A 23,709-nucleotide genomic window follows, 5' to 3' on the forward strand; every position below is an offset into this window, starting at 1 on the left:
CACAGCATGTAACAGTCATTCGGAAGGCACACACATCACATTCTAGCCATGCACTCCAAAAGGGGAGATGAGGAGAAATAGAAGTCACCTAAAGTACCATGCAGTACCAGAACCCTCAACAAAGAAAGGCCAATGTCTGATCGAAACCCATGAGAAGGATACAGACGAGACTGCAAACTGGGACTGCTATTGAAGTAAGGCACCGGAAAAATTAGACTTATATAGGGGAGATGTGAGAGTAAGGTTTGATTTAGTTCTGGTTCTGTCAGTTCCAACTGTTCCGACACAACCTCAGTTTAAGTTCTAGAACTGCAAATCAAACGCGCTCTTTGGGGGGATTCCTCTGAAATTCTGCGTGATTCCCGTGAGCTCCAGTAATTCTTTGCGATTACTCTGTGATTCCTATCACCTATAAGAAGATTAACTCCCATTCCAAAGTACAGACATGGGCATAATTATGGAGTCACCCTCATGTAAGCTGAGGCAGAGAAATCAACAGAACATTGCAGATTTATGAATATACCTGTTGACTCTCTGGTTCTACATCAAATCATGCTATTTGGGTATTTATATTGTTCTGATTCGACGTTTTGACAACCCTTAGCAATAAAAAGACTAAGAGAATGACCAGACTAACCACCGCCGCCATGCACTACCATGTCCAAACCGTTCATGTTACATGTGGCATCACAGGAGCAGATGAGAATAGACTACAATATCCAAGTAAACTGAAATGTATAGTCTCTATTTAATTAATCTTTGAGTATGTCTTCCGACATAAACAAAGTCATTTTATTGCTAGAAGCTTTTTGAAAACGATTTTGATTCTAGTAACTTCCAAATTTACTGGTTGAACTGACACAGTAAGAAGCAGTTGTGTATCTCAACAGGTCACACATCACCTCCAATCTCAGACCTGCAGACATGTGGATTGCACAATCAGAGCCGTTACCTCACCATTAGACTTGTATTAATTTACTAGAAGTGCAGCTGTCACTGTAGATGCATGTACTTGCTGTGTCTGAGGAAGTCCAATAATATTTTAATCTAAGTCACATGCTCAGGGTGGCTCCATAATTATGCCCATGTCTGTATTTAACAATAAGTTGCGCGTCATAACAGCGAGATCCAGTGACATAGCTAAAAGACGGGAACTTGCGTTAATCTTTGGCTCACCACCATACATGTCTCTTGCACAACAACAGTAACCCCTGAGACAAACGTTGCAGTCGATAAGTCTTGACGAACCCTTCCCTCTTCTCGTCGACGTCGTTCCGTTTGGACTTTTAGGGTCTTTGCCTACAAGACTATCCATCTCGCAAGTTACCAGTACACGAAACGACGATATTCTCCTGTCCTAGCGTTTAAGATTTATTTGATGTACACAAAATTCTTAGGCAGAAAGTGGTACTTCATGCATTGCATCTAAAGTTCACTATGAAAATAAACCTCCCAAACTCTGGTTGTAAAACAAAAGTTTATCTTTAACAAATCCATTTACATCAGTACAACATGCCGTGATTTCTACACATAGTCTTCACGTCGATGTGAGGATACCGCACCTGCAAGAATACATCAACTTCACGTTGCAAAATGTTAGTATACCAAATGACTTACCGTCTGGTTGTTGAGCGGTATCTACCACACACACCGCGTCTGTGGCAGCCAAAACTCCTGTTTTTCCATTCGAGCCCCTTGATCTCGTCTTTCCTACTGATTGACTGGGAACCGTTGGAAGACGACGGCTGCGTTGCGAGTCAGTCCCTACAACGGATACATTTTCGTCTGTTTTATAATGTCTTCAACTAGAATGTGTAGTCAATTTAGTCCACTGAGTGTTGCACATTAGCTTCCCACCCCAGACATTTCCTCAACTGCATGCAGGCGAGCGGGCATTACCAATATGCAGTCATAAGTTTTTCAGCTATGAGCCATAAAAAGCAGATTTTTTAAATTCATGAGACTAACTAGGGGACTAGCTCCTCAATACTTATATAGAGGGGTTAACTGACTTCCGTTCAGAGGGCTATGTGTGTAAATGGATGTGTGAGTATGTCTGCCACGCTCTCAATGCAGTCCAATGCAACCACAGACAATGAGAGACAATGAGAGACAATGGACAAAACCCCCAATCAGATCCGAGAAACGTTCATGAAAGAGTATTTACTCAAACAGTGTAGTAGTTCATGTTTGCAATTGCCTGAAATAAACAACAGAACATACCTGTCTGCAACTGCTAACGCGAAATCAATCCATTTCATAGATTACTCAGCATTAACACGGGAACCTAACTGAGCGTAACTAGCCATGAGCAGTAGACTACCGGTTTTAGACCACTTCCGGTCTGGGTGCTACTCACTGTGTAAGTGATCCAAAACGCGGTAGTCTATCCTACTACCATTAGATCTCTCCAATACAAACGACTATATTTTCCAAAGCTGGATCACTTTGGATCTCTCCAATACAAACAACTATTTTACAAAGCTGGACCACTCTCTCCACATTCCTGAGTCTAGAGCGGGGATTACATATATCTATCTTGTGGTCTCTGGTATCTTCCCTCGTCGAGGGCACGCACACCCACCAGGCGCCCTTGACAAGGGAAGATCGTATTGAACGCTCTATTACACAAACGTAATCTATGTACATATAGCTCAGCGATGGACCATGTCACTACAAGTGTGAAACCAACCTCATATATCCTAGTATATCCACCTAATGAGATAGATGTCGTGGAAAACGATCGTTATGTTTAAAGAGTGCAAAAATAATGTAACTGACATGAGGATCACCCAAGCTCCATGATTATTTCTTATATCTGACCCAAATTATGTAGAATTAGAATTCAAGAATAAGAAGTGTTGTGAGAGACCCACAGGCATCGTCAGATGCAACTTATCCTTCGATAAGTTGGTGTCTATTCTAAGCACCAGAAGAATCATGATTGCGGGTGATAAAGATACCTAGTAAGGACTGCCAAAAACATTCCAAAATCCTACCTAACCCTCAAACAGATATCTGAGTTATACATGCGATATGACAACATCTCGGCAGCTTGGGATACAAGCACCCGTACAGATGAACATATCACGAGATGTAATTATCTGTTCAAAAAATATTCGAGGTAATGGGGTTATTTGAAGAAGCCAGTCGATGCATACCCATTGGAAAAAGGCCTTGATAATATACGATACCATATGGATGGAGATCTACAATCGTTTGAGAAAGGGTGATTCTTGGTGTGGATGGTAAAGTTTTATGTTAAACCATAATATGAAGCAACAGATTGTGTGCTTTCTCTGAGGTAGAGAAAGTTGCACCCTATTAGACAAACAATCTCCTCTATAGTTTATCTTCTCAAGCAAGGGGTGACAACCCTAGATCAATTCACTTGTGGGTTAGAAGCTATACAAAAGCACAAACCAAAGCTCAACCACTGGTTGTAACTACTCCACGTGTGAAGCTGACCCAAGCTCCACGTGTGAAACCAACCCCAGCTCCACGTGCGAAGCCACATGTGTGAAACTAGCGGTTTGAACCACTACACAATCCAAACCAGTCGTTTTGACCACTCCACAATCAGTGGCTCCAGCCATTGCAGAACCCAAATGGTTTTGACCACTCCTCAACCCAAGAAACCAGTGGTTATGACCACTCCGCGTGTCTACAGTGGAAACCCATGTGGTATGCAATAGAAAACCACCAACGCTCAAAGATGGAGGCACTTGCAAGACCCCATGACCACCAAGCATTCCTATCTACCTCTCGCTCTCAGATCCACCGGAAACTCGTAGAAGAGATCGTGACACCGAGAGCGATCAAATTCCATTCTATCGATAAACATTCAATTTCGCAAACAACACCCTCCCCACCAACCAACTGATTTCAAAAAGTGAAGCGCCATGGAACCTCTTCTAACGGCTGACGACATCCCAACAGCTCTGGACAAGAGCTTCCAATCCATTCTGGGATCGGTAGAGACCCACACCCTCTCAACACACTCCAACTCCACATTGCGTGATACAAACAGTTGACAGGTGCCTCATACATCCCCTACCCAAAGAGGTGCAAGCAAAGAATTCTGTCGTGAATGTCAAGAACAAAGGCAACAGCTGTCTGCGATGGGCCATCCGCTAGGCACTCTTCCCAGCCAAAGACCACACCCAATGACCCACCAAGTATTCCAAAGACGACGGATTATGTTGGGACAGCATCCATGAACCGACACCGTTTCAAGACATTGATCAAGTGGAGAGGCAAAAACCCTAACCTCGCCATCAAATGTCTTGGGATGAGACAAAGACGCGTATCGGTTGAGGATATCCAAATCTGAAGCACCCACCAAGATCAACCTTCTTCTCGTAGGGAAAGATGGTAAACAACACTATGCCTAGATCAAAGACATGAACCGTCTGCTGAACAACACAAGCAAGGACACACATCGTCTCTACTTCTGCAAGCAATGTTTTCACAAATACACGCAAGAAGACCTCCTACAAGAACATAAAGTGGATTGCCAAGGCATCTGTACCAGAGCCATCCGAGTCAAGATGCCCGTAACAGGAAAAATCACCCTGACGTTAAAAAATTACCAAAACCAACTAGAAGAGCCCTATGTGATCTATACAGATTTCAAAGCACTCGTGGACAAAATCGAAGGCCTCACTGGTGATCCCACCTTAAACAATACACAAAAGACGGCTCACCACGAAGCCTGTGGGTTCTCGTACATCATCGTAGGGTACGATGACCAAACCAATCAACCTGTCGTCTATCGAGGACCCGCCGCAGCACAACATCTCATAGAATGCCTACCATAAGAAGAGGTCAGCTCCGAAACATCCCAGAGGAACCCATGTGGATGACAAACGCTAGACCATTGAAAACACAAAATGGCAAAAGACTGTCACATCTGCGACAAATCATTGGTCATACCTCTCTATCGAGATGCCATCAAAGAATTTGATCCAAACATGGGCGAGTACATGGGAGCCTCACACAGACGGGGTCAGTTCGACACCATCAAAGCAGCCACCGATAAATTCAAACAGAGCACACGTAAGTTTGGAGAATTCAAGTCCAGCGTCATAGGTCCTCTATCAAAACGCAAAGCTGTCAAAGACACCAAAGATGAAGACACCAGCAAAGAACAGGACACCAGCAAAGAACAGGACACCAAAGGCAGCAAGACCCTCTGCCAAACCTGGAACAAGTCACTCTTGAAAAGGAACTCTCGATTGTGTCAAAGACCACTGCCACATCACGAGACGATATCGAGGTGCAGCCCACAACGAATGCAACCTCAAACTTCGAATGACGAAAACCATACCCATTGTGTCTTCCACAATCTTCGCGGATACGACAGCCACCTCTTGATGCAAGCCATCTCCAAAGTGGAAGGTAAAATCGATTGCATTCCCAGCAACAGAAAGTACATCTCATTTTCTCTAGGAAACTTACTATTCATCGATAGCGTCCAATTCCTGCTAGCCTCCCTTGACAGGTTGTGGTCAAAGCACAAGACCCAACAACCATGTATATATCACGAAGCAATACCAAGTCCGAGAATGCAAAACGCAAGCTCCTACTCCGCAAAGGGGGCTATCCCTATGAGTACATGGACGACTGGGCAAGATTCGACGAGCCCGCACGACCAAAAAGAACTTTCCACAGCATGTTGAACAAAGACAGCTCCGACGAAGACTACGACCACGCAAAACACGTATGGACGACCATTGGATGTAAGAACACGAGAAACAAGCACGATCTCTATCTCCGAACGGACATGTTGTTGTTGGCAGATGTATTCGAAAGGTTTCAAAGGGCGTGCAGAAACACCTACCGACTTAATCCTGCACACTACTATGCCACTCCTGGCTTCTCATGAGAGATCCTGCTATGACATTTGGGTGTACACCACAAGCTCTTGACTGACTACAACATGCACACTACTCTAAATTCGCACCACACTTACAATTTTAGGTATGGGATCAACCCATTGGAATTTCAAAGGAGGGTGAGGATAGCAATACCAACAGGAGTCGCCGTGGTTGATGGTAGTCTTACAATTTTGGACACTGCATGACATTTCGAGGCTTACGACAGGTGCCCCTACAAATCGTCTTCTTTGCACATACACAACATTTTGTGTAACTAATGTATATGGAGGAGTTTGAATACTTGTTGACCTTGTACGACCAAGGAGGCTTCCGTGGAGTGGCGCTCAATAGCGCATCGCACGTTCTGAATCCATTGCCAAAGAAGCTCAAGTATCTATTGGAGCTATTTGACCAACATCAAATCGATGGTACGACGCTCGTGTGCCCTGCAGACCCTGTGGATGAAAAAGCTGGTATATCTCCTACAGCTGCACAGAGAAAAGATGATCAGTGATGAAGCCCTCAACTCGGGGATGAATGCGTGGAGATCTCCCAAAGAAAATATGGACGTAGAGAAACCATCAAAAGACTTTGGACGAGGACGACAACAAAAATGAGTCGTACGATGAGCTTTGGTGTACACCCGGTTCCACGAGAAGGCCGACCACTGTGTATAGTGACATGATCTATGGTGGCAGCGAGTCTGTTGCTCAATCGGAATCGAAATCAGATTTGGAGGGCAGCCCAGACAAGGCACAACCGCACGATCTCATCGCGATTCTCTTCTAGAGCAATAGCTATGGCCCGGTTGATGTTGGTGGCACCCCATTCCCCATCACAATGGTATGATCTCAAGGTGACCCCTCCCAACTGCAGCACGCATGGCCCTGGTTGATGTGGGTGGCACCCCATTCCAGGCACTGTCGCACGATTTCAAGGTGACCGCCACCCGCAGCCTGGAGTATAACACGATCGTAATCGATGGCCCCCAATTCCCGGCACTGGTGAACGATCTCGAGGTGACCGTCCATAGCCGCTCTGCACATGGCCTCATTGATGTGGGTGGAACCTCATTCCCAGCTCTTGCACGATTTTGAGGTGACCCTCAGGGCCTCTCCGCACATGACCTGATCGTAATCGATGGCACCCCATTCCCAACACTGTCGCAAGATCTCAAGGTGACCGCTCCTGGCCGCCTGACGCATGGTCCCATTGTATTCGGTGGTACCCATTCCCACTGCATTGACGCACGATCTCGAGATAACCGTTCTCGGCTCTGCAGAACACATAGCTTCTTGGATGTTGGTAGCACTGAGCTCCCTCGCCAATGCACCCATAACACTGACCCCACTTGGTAGCTACGTATAATCATCACACTCGAATAGAACATGTTGGTTCATAATGCAAGCTCTTCCATTGGGATGCATTTCAAACTCCTGGACTCCTAACTGTCGTTGAAAATGTATAGGAAGAGAGGCAAGAGATTTACCATGATAACGCACTGCTTGAACAGGGGCAAGAATTCTCAAAGATGTCATCGCTGTGCTATATACTATATGTAGATTACACTTGTCTAATAAGACATTCAATACGATCTTCCCTCTTCGAGGGAGGGAAAGTGGTGGTGCGCACCCTCGACGAGGGAAGATACCAGAGGACACAAGATATATGTAATCCCCGCTCTACACTCGCAAATGGGGAGAGAGTGGTCCAGCTTTGTAAAAAGTCGTTTGTATTGGAGAGATCCAAAATGTTCGTTTGTATGAGAGAGATCCAAACTGGTCCAGCTTTGGAAAAAATAGTCGTTTGTATTGGACGGATCCAAACTGGTCCAGCTTTGGAAAACTAGTCGTTTGTTTGGAGAGATCCAAAGTTGTCCAGCTTTGGAAAAATACTCTTTTGTATTGGAGACATTTAGTGGTAGTAAGGTAGACTACCACATTCTGGATCACTTACGAGATGGGGGCTGTGTATCTGTTAGCTGTAACTCTTCCTACTGTACTTTGACAATAAAGGCATTGCACTACTGACAGGACTCTGGAGATACTTGGAAGCGTTCGTCAGCAAAGGTTTGCTAATGCAGATGCAATATTAAATTTACTTAGCTAAGAATCGACATCCATGACATACCGTATATATTCGAATAAACACAGCGGCATCTACTTTTGCTATTTGCCCAGTTGCAGTGTCAATTAGTAAAGCGAGTAGGACGTTCAGTTATTAGTAGCCATCTGAGATGTCACACTGTAATACGACTCACTCAGAAGTTTGTTGCAACTGGTTCAATTAAAGTTCCTACAACAGTAAGGCGCAAACTAAAGGCCATTGCACAGAGAAAGCAAATTTGATCAAAGATACAGTTCAAAGCCAGCTAAGCCAGTGTAGAAAATTACTTTAAATATTTGCTTTTTGAGCATGTATAGCCTAAACAAGGTGTGACGCTTATACAAGAGCAGTGCTTAATACCTTTTCGCAAGTGCGGCATATAAATAGGCAGCGTTTAATTAAAAAATGCTGTACATAAAACTAAAATCTGTGCACGTGCAATGCATAACTAATGGCTACAGAGGCCCTACTGGAAGCGGTTCCAAAAGAGTACAAGTGCGGGTGGGAACAAAGACAAACATGCAACAAATAGTGACCTTACCTCCAGAGTTGTGACGGCTGCTTGATTCAGCAACTGTTCTCACACTGTCGGGTGCGACTGCCAACTGTCGACCAACACGTGCTTCGTTCGAGATTGTACTGGCAAACGGATTAGTCCTTGCTTTGCCACCTTCACTTTGTCCCATTGTGGCCGATGTGGCAGGATTAAAAAGAGGGGCGGCATCAGGTGCAGGGAGAGTCAAAAATGGAGAACCACTGATGGAAGGCGAGACGTCGCTCGACCGCAATCCCCATATGCCACTGGATGACGGTGTCACTTGTTGACCGGGACGAACAGCTTTTACTATAAATGCAGTCATTTCTATCAGCAAGAGCGAAATACGATGATTGCTCACTATGTACCGATTGTGGCTTGTCTGGACGTTGTCCTCCCTAAATAATAGAAAGCGACTCAAGAAACAAAGTGATAGATAGCCTACAATGTTTGTATCAGCATGCAGTTGATATGATTACATGCAATGTGTGAATCACAAGCAATAATAGTAACTGTATGATGTTCCTACCTCTTTGCATTCGCAATTCGTACGCTTTCTTTAATTTTTCCAATTCGGTCGCTAGCCGCTGCTTTTCTTTGTGTGCGTTAGCTTTGAATTCTCGTATTGATTCTTCCAATTGATTGACTCGATCTCGTTTAGATGCTAGACGTCTCTCCAATTTTGGTAGTTGACAAGTCAACTCGGTGTTATTCCGTACAAGCTACATACATTTGACGCCAAAAATATATATAAGAATGTCACTGTGGTAAAAAGCTTCGACCTGTTTGTGTGCCTGGGTCAGTTGATCAAGATTGTTCTCCAAAAATGCGATCTTTTGTGCTTCAAGAGTTTGAGCTTCGCTGTTGACACCCTGGAACAGAGTGGACGTAATCCATCAAGTCTAGTACAAATGCAACAGCGCTTTCGTGCACCCACTCACTCACTCACTCACACACACACACACACACACACACACACACACACACACACACACACACACACACACACACATGCACAGACACAGCCACAGCCACACACACACACACACACACACACACACACACACACACACACACACACACACACACACACACACACTCACACACACATGTGCACGCACGCAAGAAAACTGCACACACCTAAACCACCATTTCAAAAAAAGAACTCCAACGTCTAACAGGGGGCGTGGGCAGAGCGACTCTCAAGTTAGAGGAGGGAGGGGCATAAAAAGACATCGGAGTACATAAACTACGAAGGTACTGTTTGCTTACAAAAATACAGGTTGTGCTAAAGTTTAGAGTGCCTGAGCCCCCTCATCCCTCCAGCTCCGTCGCCCATAGTCTACCGTATGTAGAACGTCTAGAAAAAAGGTTACAGCTCACTTTATGGAACCTTACCGACTTAGAACGTGACTGCACTTCCTTCAGAAGGTCTTGACGGACACGCTGCAGACTATGCAACTCTTTAATCTACAAAGGCAACATTGCCAATCACTAAATAATCCCACGCTATACCCATTTCGCATATTGACATACCACAGTCTCTTCCACTGCCTTCAGTTCTTTCCTTGCTTTGTCATGGATTGATGATTGAGATCTACACGTACACATTCCATACACCACCGACTATGCAGTATAATGCTGTTGCCATCATCATGCCTTAATTTGTCCAACTCAATACGTTGCATCTGACGATCAATCTTTTCCCTTTCATACTCCGACTGCAAATTAAATAACAAAACATTACACACTAAACAATTGGAAAAACACTAAGTTTGATAACACTGCAAACGTATTTGTAGATTGATATCCTTTCACTGTTTGGATGTACATGCATGTATCTGTCAATTCCATCGTCCATTATCTCAAACCTTCTTATAAAGTTTGATATTGAATGCAGCTCTTTCATACATTCATTTCATGGTGATTACCATTAGTAATAAAGTATGTAATTACCAATTTTTTTAACTAACCCTAATCCTGCAACTTAGATCAACAGTAACAGTTACATCCTTCAAACTCCAACGTCAACTGAGCTAATATAAACCTAATAGACAAACCAAATCAACTAACCTTGATTGTTTCATAAGCCATCTCTTTCTGTTGCAATTCACTAAACACGAAACCCTGTTAAACGTCGCCCTAATAAACAGCAATACAGTAACAAACTCTTTCAGTTCGTTAACACATTTCTCTAGTTTAGCCACATCCGATCTCATTGTCGATATTTGACGGCGATGTGCATCGCGATGACTCTCCAACTCTTCTTCCAATGCTTGCTGCAACAGACGATTATAGACGACAATATTCACAAACTTCATAGAAGACCAACCCTCATTTCATTAGCAGACTGCAGTAGACCTTCCTGGTGCTTAGCCTTGTCTCGCTGTGATGCCTCTCTCAATTTATCTAGTACAACAAGCCAACGTACCAACTTCAACTGTAAAACAAATTAACAATACAAAATAACAGCGTACTACCCTGTGCATTCAGTTGATGATATTCAGAACTCAGTTGATCTGCAGTCTCTTCAAGTAGTCGTTTCCTCTCTTCTACTTCTTCTAAGTTTACCGCTAACGAATGCAACTTTGTTTCTTGCTACCATAAATACATATATGTAACCAACAAATTAAAATACTAAAGATCTACAAATAAGATCGATGAAATAGAACCTGCACAATGGTAAGACGACACGAAGTAAGCTCTTTTTCGGAACTCAAAATTTTTGAAGTAGATGACTCTAGACCAGCCTGCAGACTTGCTTTGAGCTACATGCAATTCATATCTGTAACTTGACGACAATTTCCATTAAACGAAACATCAAACCTTTGTCATGTCCTCTACTTCGGCTTTTACTCGAATCAAATGCAATCGAAGCTTTGTATACTCTTCATCAGTATTTGACCCACCAGGCATCTGCAACAGACGACAATTTATTTAACACATTTAGATACTTATACTGAAAATGTTCATGTGAAAAACCTCATGAACATCTTCCATTCCTGTTCCCAACAGTATGTCAAATCCAGTCTAACATTAGATAACAAGAAATATTACACAATTGACATCTAAGATTTTATGTGTGTGTGTGAACCATTTCATTTTGGAGACTGTCGACCATCTCAGCTGCTTTGCGTTGTTGCACTTGCAACACAGTCTCTGCCTGTGTTAGTTTCTTGCTTAGTTTTTCTGATGAATCCTGTAAAAAGGAACACTATCACTGACCAAGACAGCACAAAAAACTAAAGCACAAGGTTTATGCTTGCACCCTTTGATTGTACACATTAAACTATGTCTTTTTTCAATAAAGCACGTATACTCTTAATGATTCAACTGAGAGGGAAATAGTTCCATCCACTACCACAGCTCAGATTTGTCAGTTCTGTAGTGATATGTACAGATCATGTAATTTTTGGCATATTTTGAAATAAAACATTCACAACACTAAAATCTAAAAAACAAATCATCTTACACAAAAATAGAAATCAAACATTCGGAATCTTTCGGTCTTGCAGCATACAGTAAAATGCTTATACAAGCATAGTTAAACAAGTTGCGTAGTTTGATTCTACCACCTTTTCTCAGTGCACTAACACCCAAAAAGAAGGTCACACTTAATCTTGTATCAGGGGCGTCGCAGGGGCGCAAAAAGTGGTGGGGCTGACTCGCTGCTAAGACTTCGGCTCTGGTCTCTGATATTAAAAATTTTGAATATGCCCCCAAAATGTGGTGAGGCTTCAGCCCCCTCTAGCCCCTATTATGCGACGCTCCTGCTTGTATATAGGTCAAATGTCAGCTCCCCAATGCATCTAAAAAACATTTGCAACTTCAAGTACTATGTACATCTACACCAAATTAGAATTAATTAATGACATGTCTTCTCTGTATTCTAGCTTTCTGCAAACCTGGTTAATGTATATGTTATGCACAAAGCGTGGATATGGATTATTATGGGTAAACTGAGAGTTAGGGCTATGTGTAGAATTAGGGTTAGGGTTACAGTTAAAGCTAGGGTTAGGTATGCATGGTTTATAATGGCAATGCATGGTTTATACAGGCACTTATCCATGGATTGTACAGTACTGTACCGGGCAATGTCCAAATCTGCACTTTGCGCCCAACATATATTTTAAGAAGAAAAGCTAAGAGCAATGCCGGAGAAACGATTTATTACAATGGACCAACTTGCTACCTTGACTGTCCTCAAATAATTGGTACACTCAAATAGAGCCACAATAAGTGATTACCTGTATTGCTGCCAACTGTTGTGCAATAGCTGCTGTTTCTTTGACTTGATCGTCTGCTTCCTGGCATTTCATGTCGTAATTCAAAGCAACCTCTTCTAGTGACCCAAGAACTTCTTGCACTTCTTCTTTAGCCTTGTCGTAATCTTCTTGTAATCTCTCTAGTTGATGACTTAAGCTAGCATTCTCTTGCCGAGATGATTGCAATACCTAATAAACAAATTAACACAAGTATTAACAAATGTCATCAAAATTACATCAAGTAAACGCATTTAGTCATCATCCACAAATTTCTTATTTAACTTGAATACCATCTTTGTCTGTTTATGTATGTTTGCATGTCTGTTCATCTGCATGGTCATCGTCTAATCTGACTGCCTAGCCATACCCCTCTCTGTTTGCATGAAAATTGACTGAGTATGTTGAGTATTTGGAGTGACAGAACTCTAAAACTAACAGTGATAGTGTTTCATCAGAAAAGGAAAATGGAGAAGAAAGTACTCTGAACTACCTGGATAGTTGTCTATTGCTAGTGTTATCGTTAAGTCTTCTGTTTTACTTGTTCATTGTACATTTGGCCTACTTGTTGTTCAGTGCCATGCCCAAAGCTAGGTTCCTATGTCAATGTACATGAAATGCCTAGTACATTGTATCTATCAACTAAAATCTCAGTCTGTATCATATCATAGTTTGTATCATGAATGCTACTTTTCACTCTCAACTACAATACTACAACCAAAAAAACATAAAAACAGAATAGCAATTTTGCATAACAAAAAGCACTGACCTCATTCCCCAAACATACTTCAGAAAAACCTGGCTATGCTAAGTCACCACAAATTCATGTAGAGTCCAGTTCAATAACCTCTAATCCAATGAGAGGTTGTTGAGATCTGCACAAGTTCAGGTTTCATGTTGAGACCAATACGAACATTTAAAAAATTCAGTTTCTTCAGTTTTAACATACAGAAGTAGTTTTCAATTCTACAAGTATAAACTATTGTCCATGCCATTCAAATCAGAAGCAGAGAACCATATATACTTTGTTCTTTACAATGAACTCTGCTTTCTTACACGATCAACAGTATAAGACTTTAATGGGACCTACTATTGGCACATGGTTGACAAAATAGCAAATAACAACTGTGACACAATTTGACAAACACTGCTGACTCTCTCTGACTCTTCAGTAACTGTACATAAAATTCATAAAACAAACGTATGTACATGTACAGTATGTATGTATAATTTCTCTTTAGTTACAGTAGCTTGATTTTAACAAAAAGATTAATTGCAAAAGATTCCTTACGAAACAAAAGCTGCAGAGCAGCAACAAAAGGGTAACAACTGCAATGTTAATTTTTTTGCGACCCAGAAGTAAAAATTCACTACAATAACAGTACATTATTCATTTCAGACATGAACAACAAATACAGCAACATACCAATTCAAATTGAGCCATATCAGCTTTCAGCTGCTCCAACTCCTGTGAAGTACTTGTGATCTCATCATCCTTCTCATCCAATTGCCCATACAGTTGCTGCCTCTCTACTTCAAACTCTTCTCTTTCTAAAGGCGACAATGTCTGCTTCATCGGCATGTTCGCTTTGTCTGCCATTCTTTTCTCCATCAAATCCTTTAACTTGTACTGCTCAGATGGACTCACATGCTCTCCGGCTCTCCATCGTTTCAATTCCCATTCCATTTGCTCTAAAGCAGCCCTCAGGTGTTTGTTTTTCTCTTTCTCGCGTTCATACCTTCTCTTCCATTCCTCTACATAGCACAATTTATTTATACTAATCGATGTTTACTCAAATAGAACATGCCTGCAGTCAGTTCTTCATTGATCACAACAGTGTTCTTGATTGTTTTAGCCCTACAAATACAAACAGCTGCTTTGTTGTGTTCAAAATCTAATGTTCAAAATGCACTGATCAATTGCACAATATCTGTAAAGCTCATAAACAAAAGTTTAAGTTCCACTCAGTGAACACATTACGCAAGCTACTATACACACTTGTGCAAATTTGTCAAGTATTATTTATGAAAGAACTCATCTCTGAGAAAATGAAAGAGCAGCAGACAAGTTCTATCAATGTGATGAGCACCAACAGTCAAGATGACAGATTGAATGTAAACCACCATGTTATAAGTAAGTTATACTATGGGGATGGTTGGTGTTATTAAAGGAGCAGTGCATGGTCGATTCAATCTGCTATTCACTATTGCTTAGCGGCAACTGCAATTGCTGTAAGTCTCTGTACGTGTATGAGCTATCAAGGCATAGCGCTATTAATTGCTCAACTGCAATTGATGCTTGCTGTTCCAATGCTTGGTTTTCCTTCTAACAGTAACACTGTATGAGCGATTGCCATGCCAGAGAGAGAGCCTATGACTCATAAAGGACAGTACCTGCATAGCTCATACAGTACTTGCACGACTCTACCAGCATGTAACCCCTAACAGCTTGCTGAATTGTCCAAGTAGTCTACCTAGCCACGCCTACAATAGACAAAGTTATTCAAAATACTAGTGCAATAAATTAATTACAATTTCTAGTGTACCATGTATACCACAAATTACGATGGCAATAGCTCACTATTCTGATGAAATTCTATGGATGCCAAATGGCAATGCTAAAAGCTAGTCAGACGACACATCTGCTTGAAGTAATTAATTAAAGCAAATAATCTGACAACTTGCAGTAGAACTGTTTATCCAAAAGTCAAATGCAGCAACATCTTTGTCTGGATTAAATTATAAATTTATTAATACAGAACAGAAACTCAAAATAAGTTGCATCATATTAGTAAATAGTTGCATTTGAAAGCAAATCCAAAGAAGACAAAGGAACAGACACACGTTACTGCATGACTGCAATAAGAGACTGTCACAATTACAGTTTTCTTCACCCCCCTATAGTGTCTCATCATAATTCCTACAAATTTTTCATAGCTGTAACACCTCATTAGATAAACAGAATGCTAGAAGTGAAGAAAGCTGTAAGAGTGCCAATACACCTTCATTTTGTCTTAGAAACTATTCTGAATCATTCCTTGCAAACACTCTGTCAGCACGTCTTCATCAGACAGCTTCAATGATTGCTTATTATCAGCTGCAGCTGTGGGTTGTATGTATTAAACAATAAAATTAGCACTCTTCAAACATGATGTTGGTGATAAAGGCTTTTGTCACTAATATCATCTGTGGTATCTTGGGGCAGTTAGGTCCTTCTTGTGTAATGAATATGCTGGCAGTAGCCCAGGCTTCAATTGTAGTGGAGCAAAGATGGCAATAACTGACTAATATCACCTTTGATGTCTTTAGAAAGTTAGGTATTTCTTGTGTAATGAGTATGCTGATACTGTAGTTGTGGTGAAGTAAAGATGGCAAGAGCTTACTAATATCATCTTTGATGTCTTTAGGGAGTTAGGTATTTCTTCTGTGAGGAGTAAGCTGATAGCTGTGGTGCAGTAAAGACGGCAAGAACTGCCATTTCACACCTCCACATTGCCCCTGTTTCTTCCTATTGCATCTTTTACGTTGTTCCACTACACTATGTCATTGAAAATCCATGAACAAGATCAGTACAATGCCCATCAAGTGCAACGGTATAATAAGCAACTGCAAACTTTAATTTGGCTTCTCCACATAGCTAATTAGTTACAGAAAAGTACCCATGCTGCTATTCTTAGTTACACCCATCCGATATTTCCATAAGAATCATGAGAGTACGTCAACAAACACAAAGAAGTGTACAGAAACCTTTCCGAAAGAGTAGAAGAATAAAAACAACTAACTAAATAAATCCCACATTTAATACAATAGACAACTCAGTAGGTTATCTCATTACGTACTATATAGTTCCTGCAATTCTTAGAGAATTGTAATTTCAACAAGTTGAAATCACATCTTTATGGAAAGGACAGAACAATTAAATTTCTTGATGCTCAGATTTGCCAGTCCATCTTCAAGCTTGACCAAACAGAAATTAAATTCGATGTGTTCATGTGGAATGATATCATGCCTGTTATAAAATAACTTGATAGTACATAATACTACAACTATGTATCAATGACTCAGCAAGTGTCAACACTGCATGTGGTCCAGTGACTGCTTCCATGTTCCACTCGGTATGACTACCTTTTGCCTGAGTGTCCATTTCGTTATCTCACGTTTGTATGCAGTGCAATGAAAACTGCACAAGCTCAAAATGTCACATGATCATCACACTTTCCATTTTCTATTTCAAACAGCTGGTCCAGGTTTCAAGTCCAGATATCCAAGCATCAATAATTTAGTTAGTCTGGACATAGTTACAATAAAGACTCAAATCAATTGGCTTATAAATTGTCATTTGCACTTAGCTGCTTCATCCTCCTGTAACTTATTTCAAGTCTATTGTTGTTGTAAGGAATTTGAATTCTGCTGCAAAATCAAAATGAGTACAAAGTGGAGTCTGGGGGCTAACCAGGTCTGTGCTCTTTTTAAGTACACAATATAACAATTTTTTCACACAAACTTGTTAGTATCTACAAGTAATTCATAACATAGTAACACTTCAACAGAACGTACACTTACCTCTGACCGAAGAGAAGAGTGCTTCGTGTTTCAGTGTCATTGTACGAAGAAGGAGAACAACAGATGACTACAGTCGTTCTTGCATTACCACCTGCATGACAAAAATCATCTCACTCCCAACAAATAACAAATACATAAAGCACTTAATTAAGTAAAGAAAGCAATAAAAGGCAATACACTCAAATTACCGATAACAAAGACAATACTGACCTAAACTTTCTTGAAGAATGCGAGTCAGCTTAGAATCTCTGTAAGGAACATGGCTCTTCTATACAAAAAACATGCAAACACTTAACTCATATAATCATGTATAGACTAATGAACACGACGTAACTCATATAATCATGTATAGACTAATGAACACGACGAAAAACAACATAAAGTATATACATACGTTGCCATCTGCCAGTGCTGCTATCACGTTGCCCAATGATGACAATGACTTATTGATCATCTTTGCCTCTTCCAAGACTAGTCCGTCTGCACCTGTTTTGCTAACCTTCTCCGATCCAGCCAAGTCTACAAGGTACAACTTGCCGCTCAGTTTCTTCTGAGTCGCCAAGTTTTCTTGCTTCACTTGAATTAGGAATACTGAGTGACTTCTCGAGCTGTGCTCGTTCATATCTTAACAGCAATAGAATAAACTTGGTTACACTAGCCACATTTTCATTTGATTTCTTACTTGTAACAGCAACGTGCCTGTTTCTGTTTCCTTCGGCAATTGTCGCATACACTTCGTCCGGACTGGAAACAAAACGCTCAGTGACTCCTTTCACGTATGGAACATGGTTTTTATCCTCGTGAATAGCAAGATTGATTTTGTTCACTACCAGAATGTACATATGCTTACATTCAAGAAACAACACAATTAGCAAATAGGAGTATAAAAGATCTTTGCTAGCATGGATGCCACCAAGAGAAGCCTATCAGTTTAGTGACAAGTTCATTGTGCACTAGCAGAACATCTCCACGTAAGTTTACCACTACAGGACCGGCAAAACGACTACGGCGCTATAACCATAGCCGTAGCACTTTTTAAAGGTATTGCTAGCAGCCTGTCGCATTCCTGGTTTCTGAGGAATTGTCTGGAACACATGTAAACGGTCTGTTGTCCACGCTGTCAATCATGTTTGCTATATGTTGTTAGATTTTGCAATGCCATTGTTAATTACACCCATGTTAACCACCTCTTCTAGTGCATGTTTGGCCGTAGCACTTTGGGTTAGCTTCAATAGGGTCTGCACTGTCATATGCAACCCTAAACTTGCATCCCTTTCCAAACAACAGACAACCCATTTATTAAATATGCAAAAAGATCTACTAATAAACAAAATAAGTGTAAAACAGTGCACATAATTCAATATTTAAACAACACTCTTGTCTGTTACTGATCCTCGTGCAGTTGAGTTACCCTGTTTTCCTTGCTCATAAACGTTTCTAACCCTAACCTTCTCTCCCTATATGCTCCTGATGTAACCCATTACCCCATTGTGTTTCCTACGTATTGCAGTATTTCCGGCTCAATAATCCGATTTAGGCAACCAGACATCTGAATCAGCCATTTGATTATCCGACATATCAAGTTATGCAGATAAAAGTATGAGTCGGTAATAGACAATCTTGACTATATGTAGTATAGTATATGTATATGTATATAGGGTAGAGAGGTATAACACTTCCAAGTAATCATTTGTAGATTGCATCGCAATCTTGCTGGATAGAAATGCCATAGTCTTACAGCAGCCAAAGCACTATCACTTGGTACACAATAAAATGAATTGAGGCAGGCAGCAGCGATTATCCCTACCCAGCGTTCAGGAAATAGACTATGCAGAAACTCTCTTCTAGCAGCAACAAGGGTCTGACATTCACTTGGAAGAATGAGACAGTCCTGGCTCAGACAGCATTTGACATGGGCCTTAACTGTGTTAAAATGATACTCTATCACGGTGGACACAGTAGAGAGGCAGACAAACCAACTTAAAGTTTTAGGGTATTGCATTGAACAGACATTCTCCAATTCCTTGACGACACAGAATTGTCAAAAACTAAGCAGCACTTGTTTGTATGTTGATGCTGCACCACTGGTTGACTATAGCTGCAGTCAAATAGCATTTGGACAAACTCATCGATGTATTGCTGTTTGCCTTCAACCATAATGGTCACATGCTGCATCAGGCCAATTACCAGACAAATGGCAAACAATAGAGTCTATGTGGCATGGATTGGGTATCAACTACTGTTCAAGCTGACATGGCTCTGCATTTTGGTAATCAAAACAACTTCACCAATCCGAACAGCGCTAAGCACGAGGCTGTTCAAATTAGTGAGGTTCCACTGCATCACAATTCCAGATGTCCAATACATTAATTAATTAAAGCGGCTTTCTTTCAATGTCATTTTATGTACAGTATTACACGCTTAATTCACACGTCTGCATGGCCCAAGGCTGATCTTTCTTCCTCCTGCCTTTGCCTTTTTCCATGCACACAACATCGTCTTTGAGGTTAATTGTTTTTGGCCACTCGGTGTTCGTCTACGTACCCTCCAGTCTCGTTGTGCTAGCCTGTTCCTGAAGCATCACGTGTACTGTACTACTTTGAGTTTGAAGGCAGCTTCGTAAGAGAGCTTCTCTTCAGCCGTGCAGTTTAGACGATCTAGGCACGTGTCAAGCATGAGGTATGTATAATGAACATCAATTACCTGTCCTACGGCGTTTTTAAGGGAAGCATTCATTTAAGTTAGTAGCGAGAGCCTGCGGCGTTCTGTAAGGGCAGCGTTCTTTCGCAGAAATAAGGTACATACACTGTTTGCTATACTATACTATAGGGGTGGTGATATTAGAGCTGTTGAGTAAGTACTTTAACAGTAAATGATTCACTTGAGAGAAACTCAAAAGCATAATATAACCCCATTACTAGCCTAAAAGCTGTTGCTGCTACTATACCCACACCTACATTGTATCTATAGCTTCAGCTGCAGTCACATAGCAATTAACAATCCTATATCTTTCCAATACAGTATCTAAATACTGGACTTTTCAGTCACAACAGTATTTACAGACGTCACAAATATTAAGTATTCAACACTAACAATCAGTCATCTACAGTAGTCTTGCACTTAGTATTTCATACTTACCATCCAGGAGATCTCTAATTTTCTCCATGTATATTTCAAATAAGGCTACCTAAGAAAACAAAAACAATTGTCTGCACTGGATATCACATCATCATTTAAGACTAAAGTTACAGTACCTTAATGTGAAATTCCAAATTCTCGTCCATAGTAAAGATGTATTGAAATATGCCATCCACAATGCGAGGCACGATTCCTTGCATCTCTGGATCAGTGATGATGCCCTGCACTCATCAAAGCACAAATATGAAGACAGACAGACAGACAAACAGACAGACAGACAGACAGACAGACAGACAGACAGACAGACAGACAGACAGAGTGCCTTAGAAGTCTAAGAATTCATCATTGTCGTGAGTCAAGAAACAGGTATACTAAATCTGAATGTAGACCTGACATTATCATGTTTGATCTGAGTCGGATTCTAATCTTGACCTTGACATCTCGTTGGCACACCCTTGGAGCTCAAATGTTTTCCCAAGCTCTGCGAGGCAACAGGGGTTGCAGCTAATCGAAGAGAAACCAGAAAGGTGTCCAAGTACGAACAACACAAACTGCCTGGAGGCTCAGTAGTCAAAGTCGTTCCACTGGTTATGGAACATTTTGGATCATGGGGAGAAGTGAGAATATTTTGCAGAAACTGGCAGCCTTTTCATCAGATAAAGCAGGAAGACCTAATGCTGCAGAATTTTAGACTTTGGGAGGAAAAGATTCTCTGTACAATTACAGAAGTGTAACGTTCAAGTTATATCAAAGAAAATTAGCATATTGTGAGAGGCCTGACTCTCTCAGCACCCAATTTTTTCCTCATTTGTCTGAGTTATATATAAGTGTTTTAGTTTGCTGTAATGTTAGCTTTCAATGAACATTAGTATAGTTGTATTACTGTAGTTCTTTGCAGAATTGTATCATAGTTTAATGTAAGAAATAAAAGACAGACAGACAGACAAACAGACAGAGACAAACAGACAGAGACGTACATTCATGAATAAACATGCGCACATAAAATATGCAAACATGCCAAGGAATACAGGTGCGCACAAGTATCCGACACTCCTACTGTCTGAAGACAACAAGGAAATATTCAATAAGTCAGTTGGTTCTACATCTTTCCTTGCTGTTCAGTCATCATGCACTGTTATTCCACAATTGGAAAAGGTCTAGTTTTCAATCAGGGTGACAGAGCATATTACAAGTTGGGGACTAAATTGAAAGTATAAAAGTAGCACTTAGACAGAGGGTTGTCTCCAGCATACAAAAGGCACAGCATTCCACTATGCCTTGGCTTCCACTTGTTACAGGACCTTCGTGCTTTGCTGCATGAGTAGGCAATGATTAGCTATGAAGACTATGAACTTGTATTTGTACTTTGAAAAGTGAGAAGTTGTTTGAGGCTAACAAGTAATTCCTGGGGTGATTGGTTTGCAGATAAAACCAATTAAGACAAAGACTGCCCTAGGGTAATTGTAATACAATTATTCAAAGATCAATCAATAGCAGTTGTCAGCACCCCCACTATTTAGTCAGTATCTCATGGTAACAAACGAGTTCTGTAGATATCTGGCCCTTCCTATCCTATGTACTTTAGGTTCTCAGCTTCTTGAGGTCCACCGGCTATAAGGCTTAATATAGCTATCATGTGGTCAAGCACAGTGCACTAAGATTGAGAGAAATCTTCTTTGAAAATAAACCACTTTGTTCCTTCTGTGCTTGAGCATTCCACGACACAACAGTTTACAGCATCTCAGTGTAAATTCAATAGGCGGGCAAAAAAACTTAGAGTGGGTGTGGGTATATAACAATTTCCGCGGTGTCTTACGAAAATCTTGGGAACACCCCTGCACTACAATCTGCACATGAAGTAAAATCACAAACTGTCACTTCTAATTTACAATACCTAATTTTGTGCATAAACTGAAATCTTCCAAAATTACCAACAGTAAACGCAAAGTAGTTTGCAATAGCACAGGCATCTATGCCGTCGGTAAGTTCCTTGTGAACATGAAGCATAAGACAGTTATTCAGAATTTGTGTGCCATGCTACTCTGCAAAAACTTCTTCAAGCAGAAGTAAAAAGAGAACGTTTCCTCTGATGAGGCTGACAATATGAATATCAGCAGAGCCAGATAGTCACAGCATTTTGTTTACTTTAGACAGCAATTAGATAAATAGTAATGTAGTCCAATGCCTCACAAATAGTATGCTGTATGTTTATGCTAACACTGCTACACTTCATGACATTGCCTCTCACTCCAAGCTGAGCCCCACAGCCCCAGTCTCACCACCCTGGTTCAATACTTTCATTTCTAGCTGATTATGTAATCAAAATGACGACCTAAATTTTACATCATTCTTCTCTGCATGGTACACTTGGCCATAGAAATGCAGTAATACCGTTAAATGCTGCATTCATTATTAGCAAAATTTTCTATTCCACAATTTATACACTTGTCTAGTCCAAAAGACAGTAGTACTAGTGGGTACATAGCAGGAACATAATACATGAAGCGGACAAACAACACTGCCACCATATGTGTCCATACCTCCATTGTGTGTGTCTTTCCACTGGAAGTTTGACCATACGCAAAAATAGTGCCATTGTAGCCGCTCAGCACGTCTAGAATTACATAGGTCATTCATTTTCACGCCGCACGTACTCTTCACGACATATTAGCACTAATCATGATTGTTAGCTAGGTTATTTCTATTCACCTTGAACAATGTGTTTGGCTGCCTCCTCGTAGACCTCCACTTGCTTCGTCGCCGTATCAAAAACTCGGTCAAACTGAAAGACTCGCCCCTAAACAAACGCAATTAACCAACGACACGTAGTAGCCATAAAATGCGAAATAAGAAAGAGTATATGAGCCTACATTGTGAGATAATGCCGTTTTCTCTCCGAATTTGATTGACATCCGTCCGTCTGTCGCTTCCTCTAAAGCATTTTGAGGACGAACGCGACAGAAAACCTTTACGTTGCACTCGTTCGCCATCCCTCAACGTATAATCTCACAACAAACCGTCAGTTGACAACTCGGCAGGAGATCGTCGTCCGAACGCGGCGGCGGCACCGGATGACAGACCTTCGTAAGACTCAAAATCAACAGCTCGATGACAACCGATGGGCGTGGTCTATCCAATTTACTCGCGCAGATGATGACCACTAAGCTGAGCTGTACGGTTACCAGTCTTCACGGCACTTTGGACTGATGTCGTCTTCCTCAGAAAT

General features: G+C 41.2%; 1 protein-coding gene across 1 annotated transcript; it reads right to left on the bottom strand.

Moving 5' to 3' along the window:
• Positions 1-1,347: 1,347 nt before the first annotated feature.
• LOC134193543 (kinesin heavy chain-like) lies at positions 1,348-23,703 on the bottom strand. The gene is made up of 30 exons (XM_062662370.1): positions 23,626-23,703; positions 23,354-23,563; positions 23,193-23,280; positions 23,024-23,097; positions 20,600-20,704; positions 20,484-20,532; positions 18,028-18,171; positions 17,740-17,969; positions 17,556-17,613; positions 17,346-17,436; positions 14,591-14,640; positions 14,209-14,537; positions 12,768-12,974; positions 11,615-11,719; positions 11,503-11,550; positions 11,347-11,436; positions 11,193-11,288; positions 11,001-11,118; positions 10,853-10,929; positions 10,690-10,799; positions 10,594-10,633; positions 10,180-10,241; positions 10,057-10,117; positions 9,919-9,990; positions 9,303-9,392; positions 9,050-9,242; positions 8,889-8,918; positions 8,527-8,829; positions 1,618-1,764; positions 1,348-1,562 (listed from the first exon to the last, which is right to left on the bottom strand). Exons 2-30 carry the CDS (start codon positions 23,471-23,473, stop codon positions 1,525-1,527), a joined length of 3,225 nt encoding a protein of 1,074 aa, XP_062518354.1. The 5' UTR covers positions 23,474-23,563; positions 23,626-23,703; the 3' UTR covers positions 1,348-1,524.
• Between the last annotated feature and the right edge of the window lie 6 nt (positions 23,704-23,709).

This window comes from Corticium candelabrum, chromosome 17 (genome assembly GCF_963422355.1).
Source record: "Corticium candelabrum chromosome 17, ooCorCand1.1, whole genome shotgun sequence".
Lineage (NCBI taxonomy): Eukaryota > Metazoa > Porifera > Homoscleromorpha > Homosclerophorida > Plakinidae > Corticium > Corticium candelabrum.

Coding starts and splice junctions, on each gene's coding strand:
- LOC134193543 (XM_062662370.1), bottom strand. CDS start 23,473: ATGGCGAACGAGTGCAACGTAAAGGTTTTCTGTCGCGTTCGTCCTCAA. Junction 14,538..14,590: donor CAATGAAGAACTGACTGCAG/GCATGTTCTATT, acceptor TGTGCTATGTAG/AGGAATGGAAGAGAAGGTAT. Junction 10,118..10,179: donor ATTGAGTTGGACAAATTAAG/GCATGATGATGG, acceptor GTGTACGTGTAG/ATCTCAATCATCAATCCATG.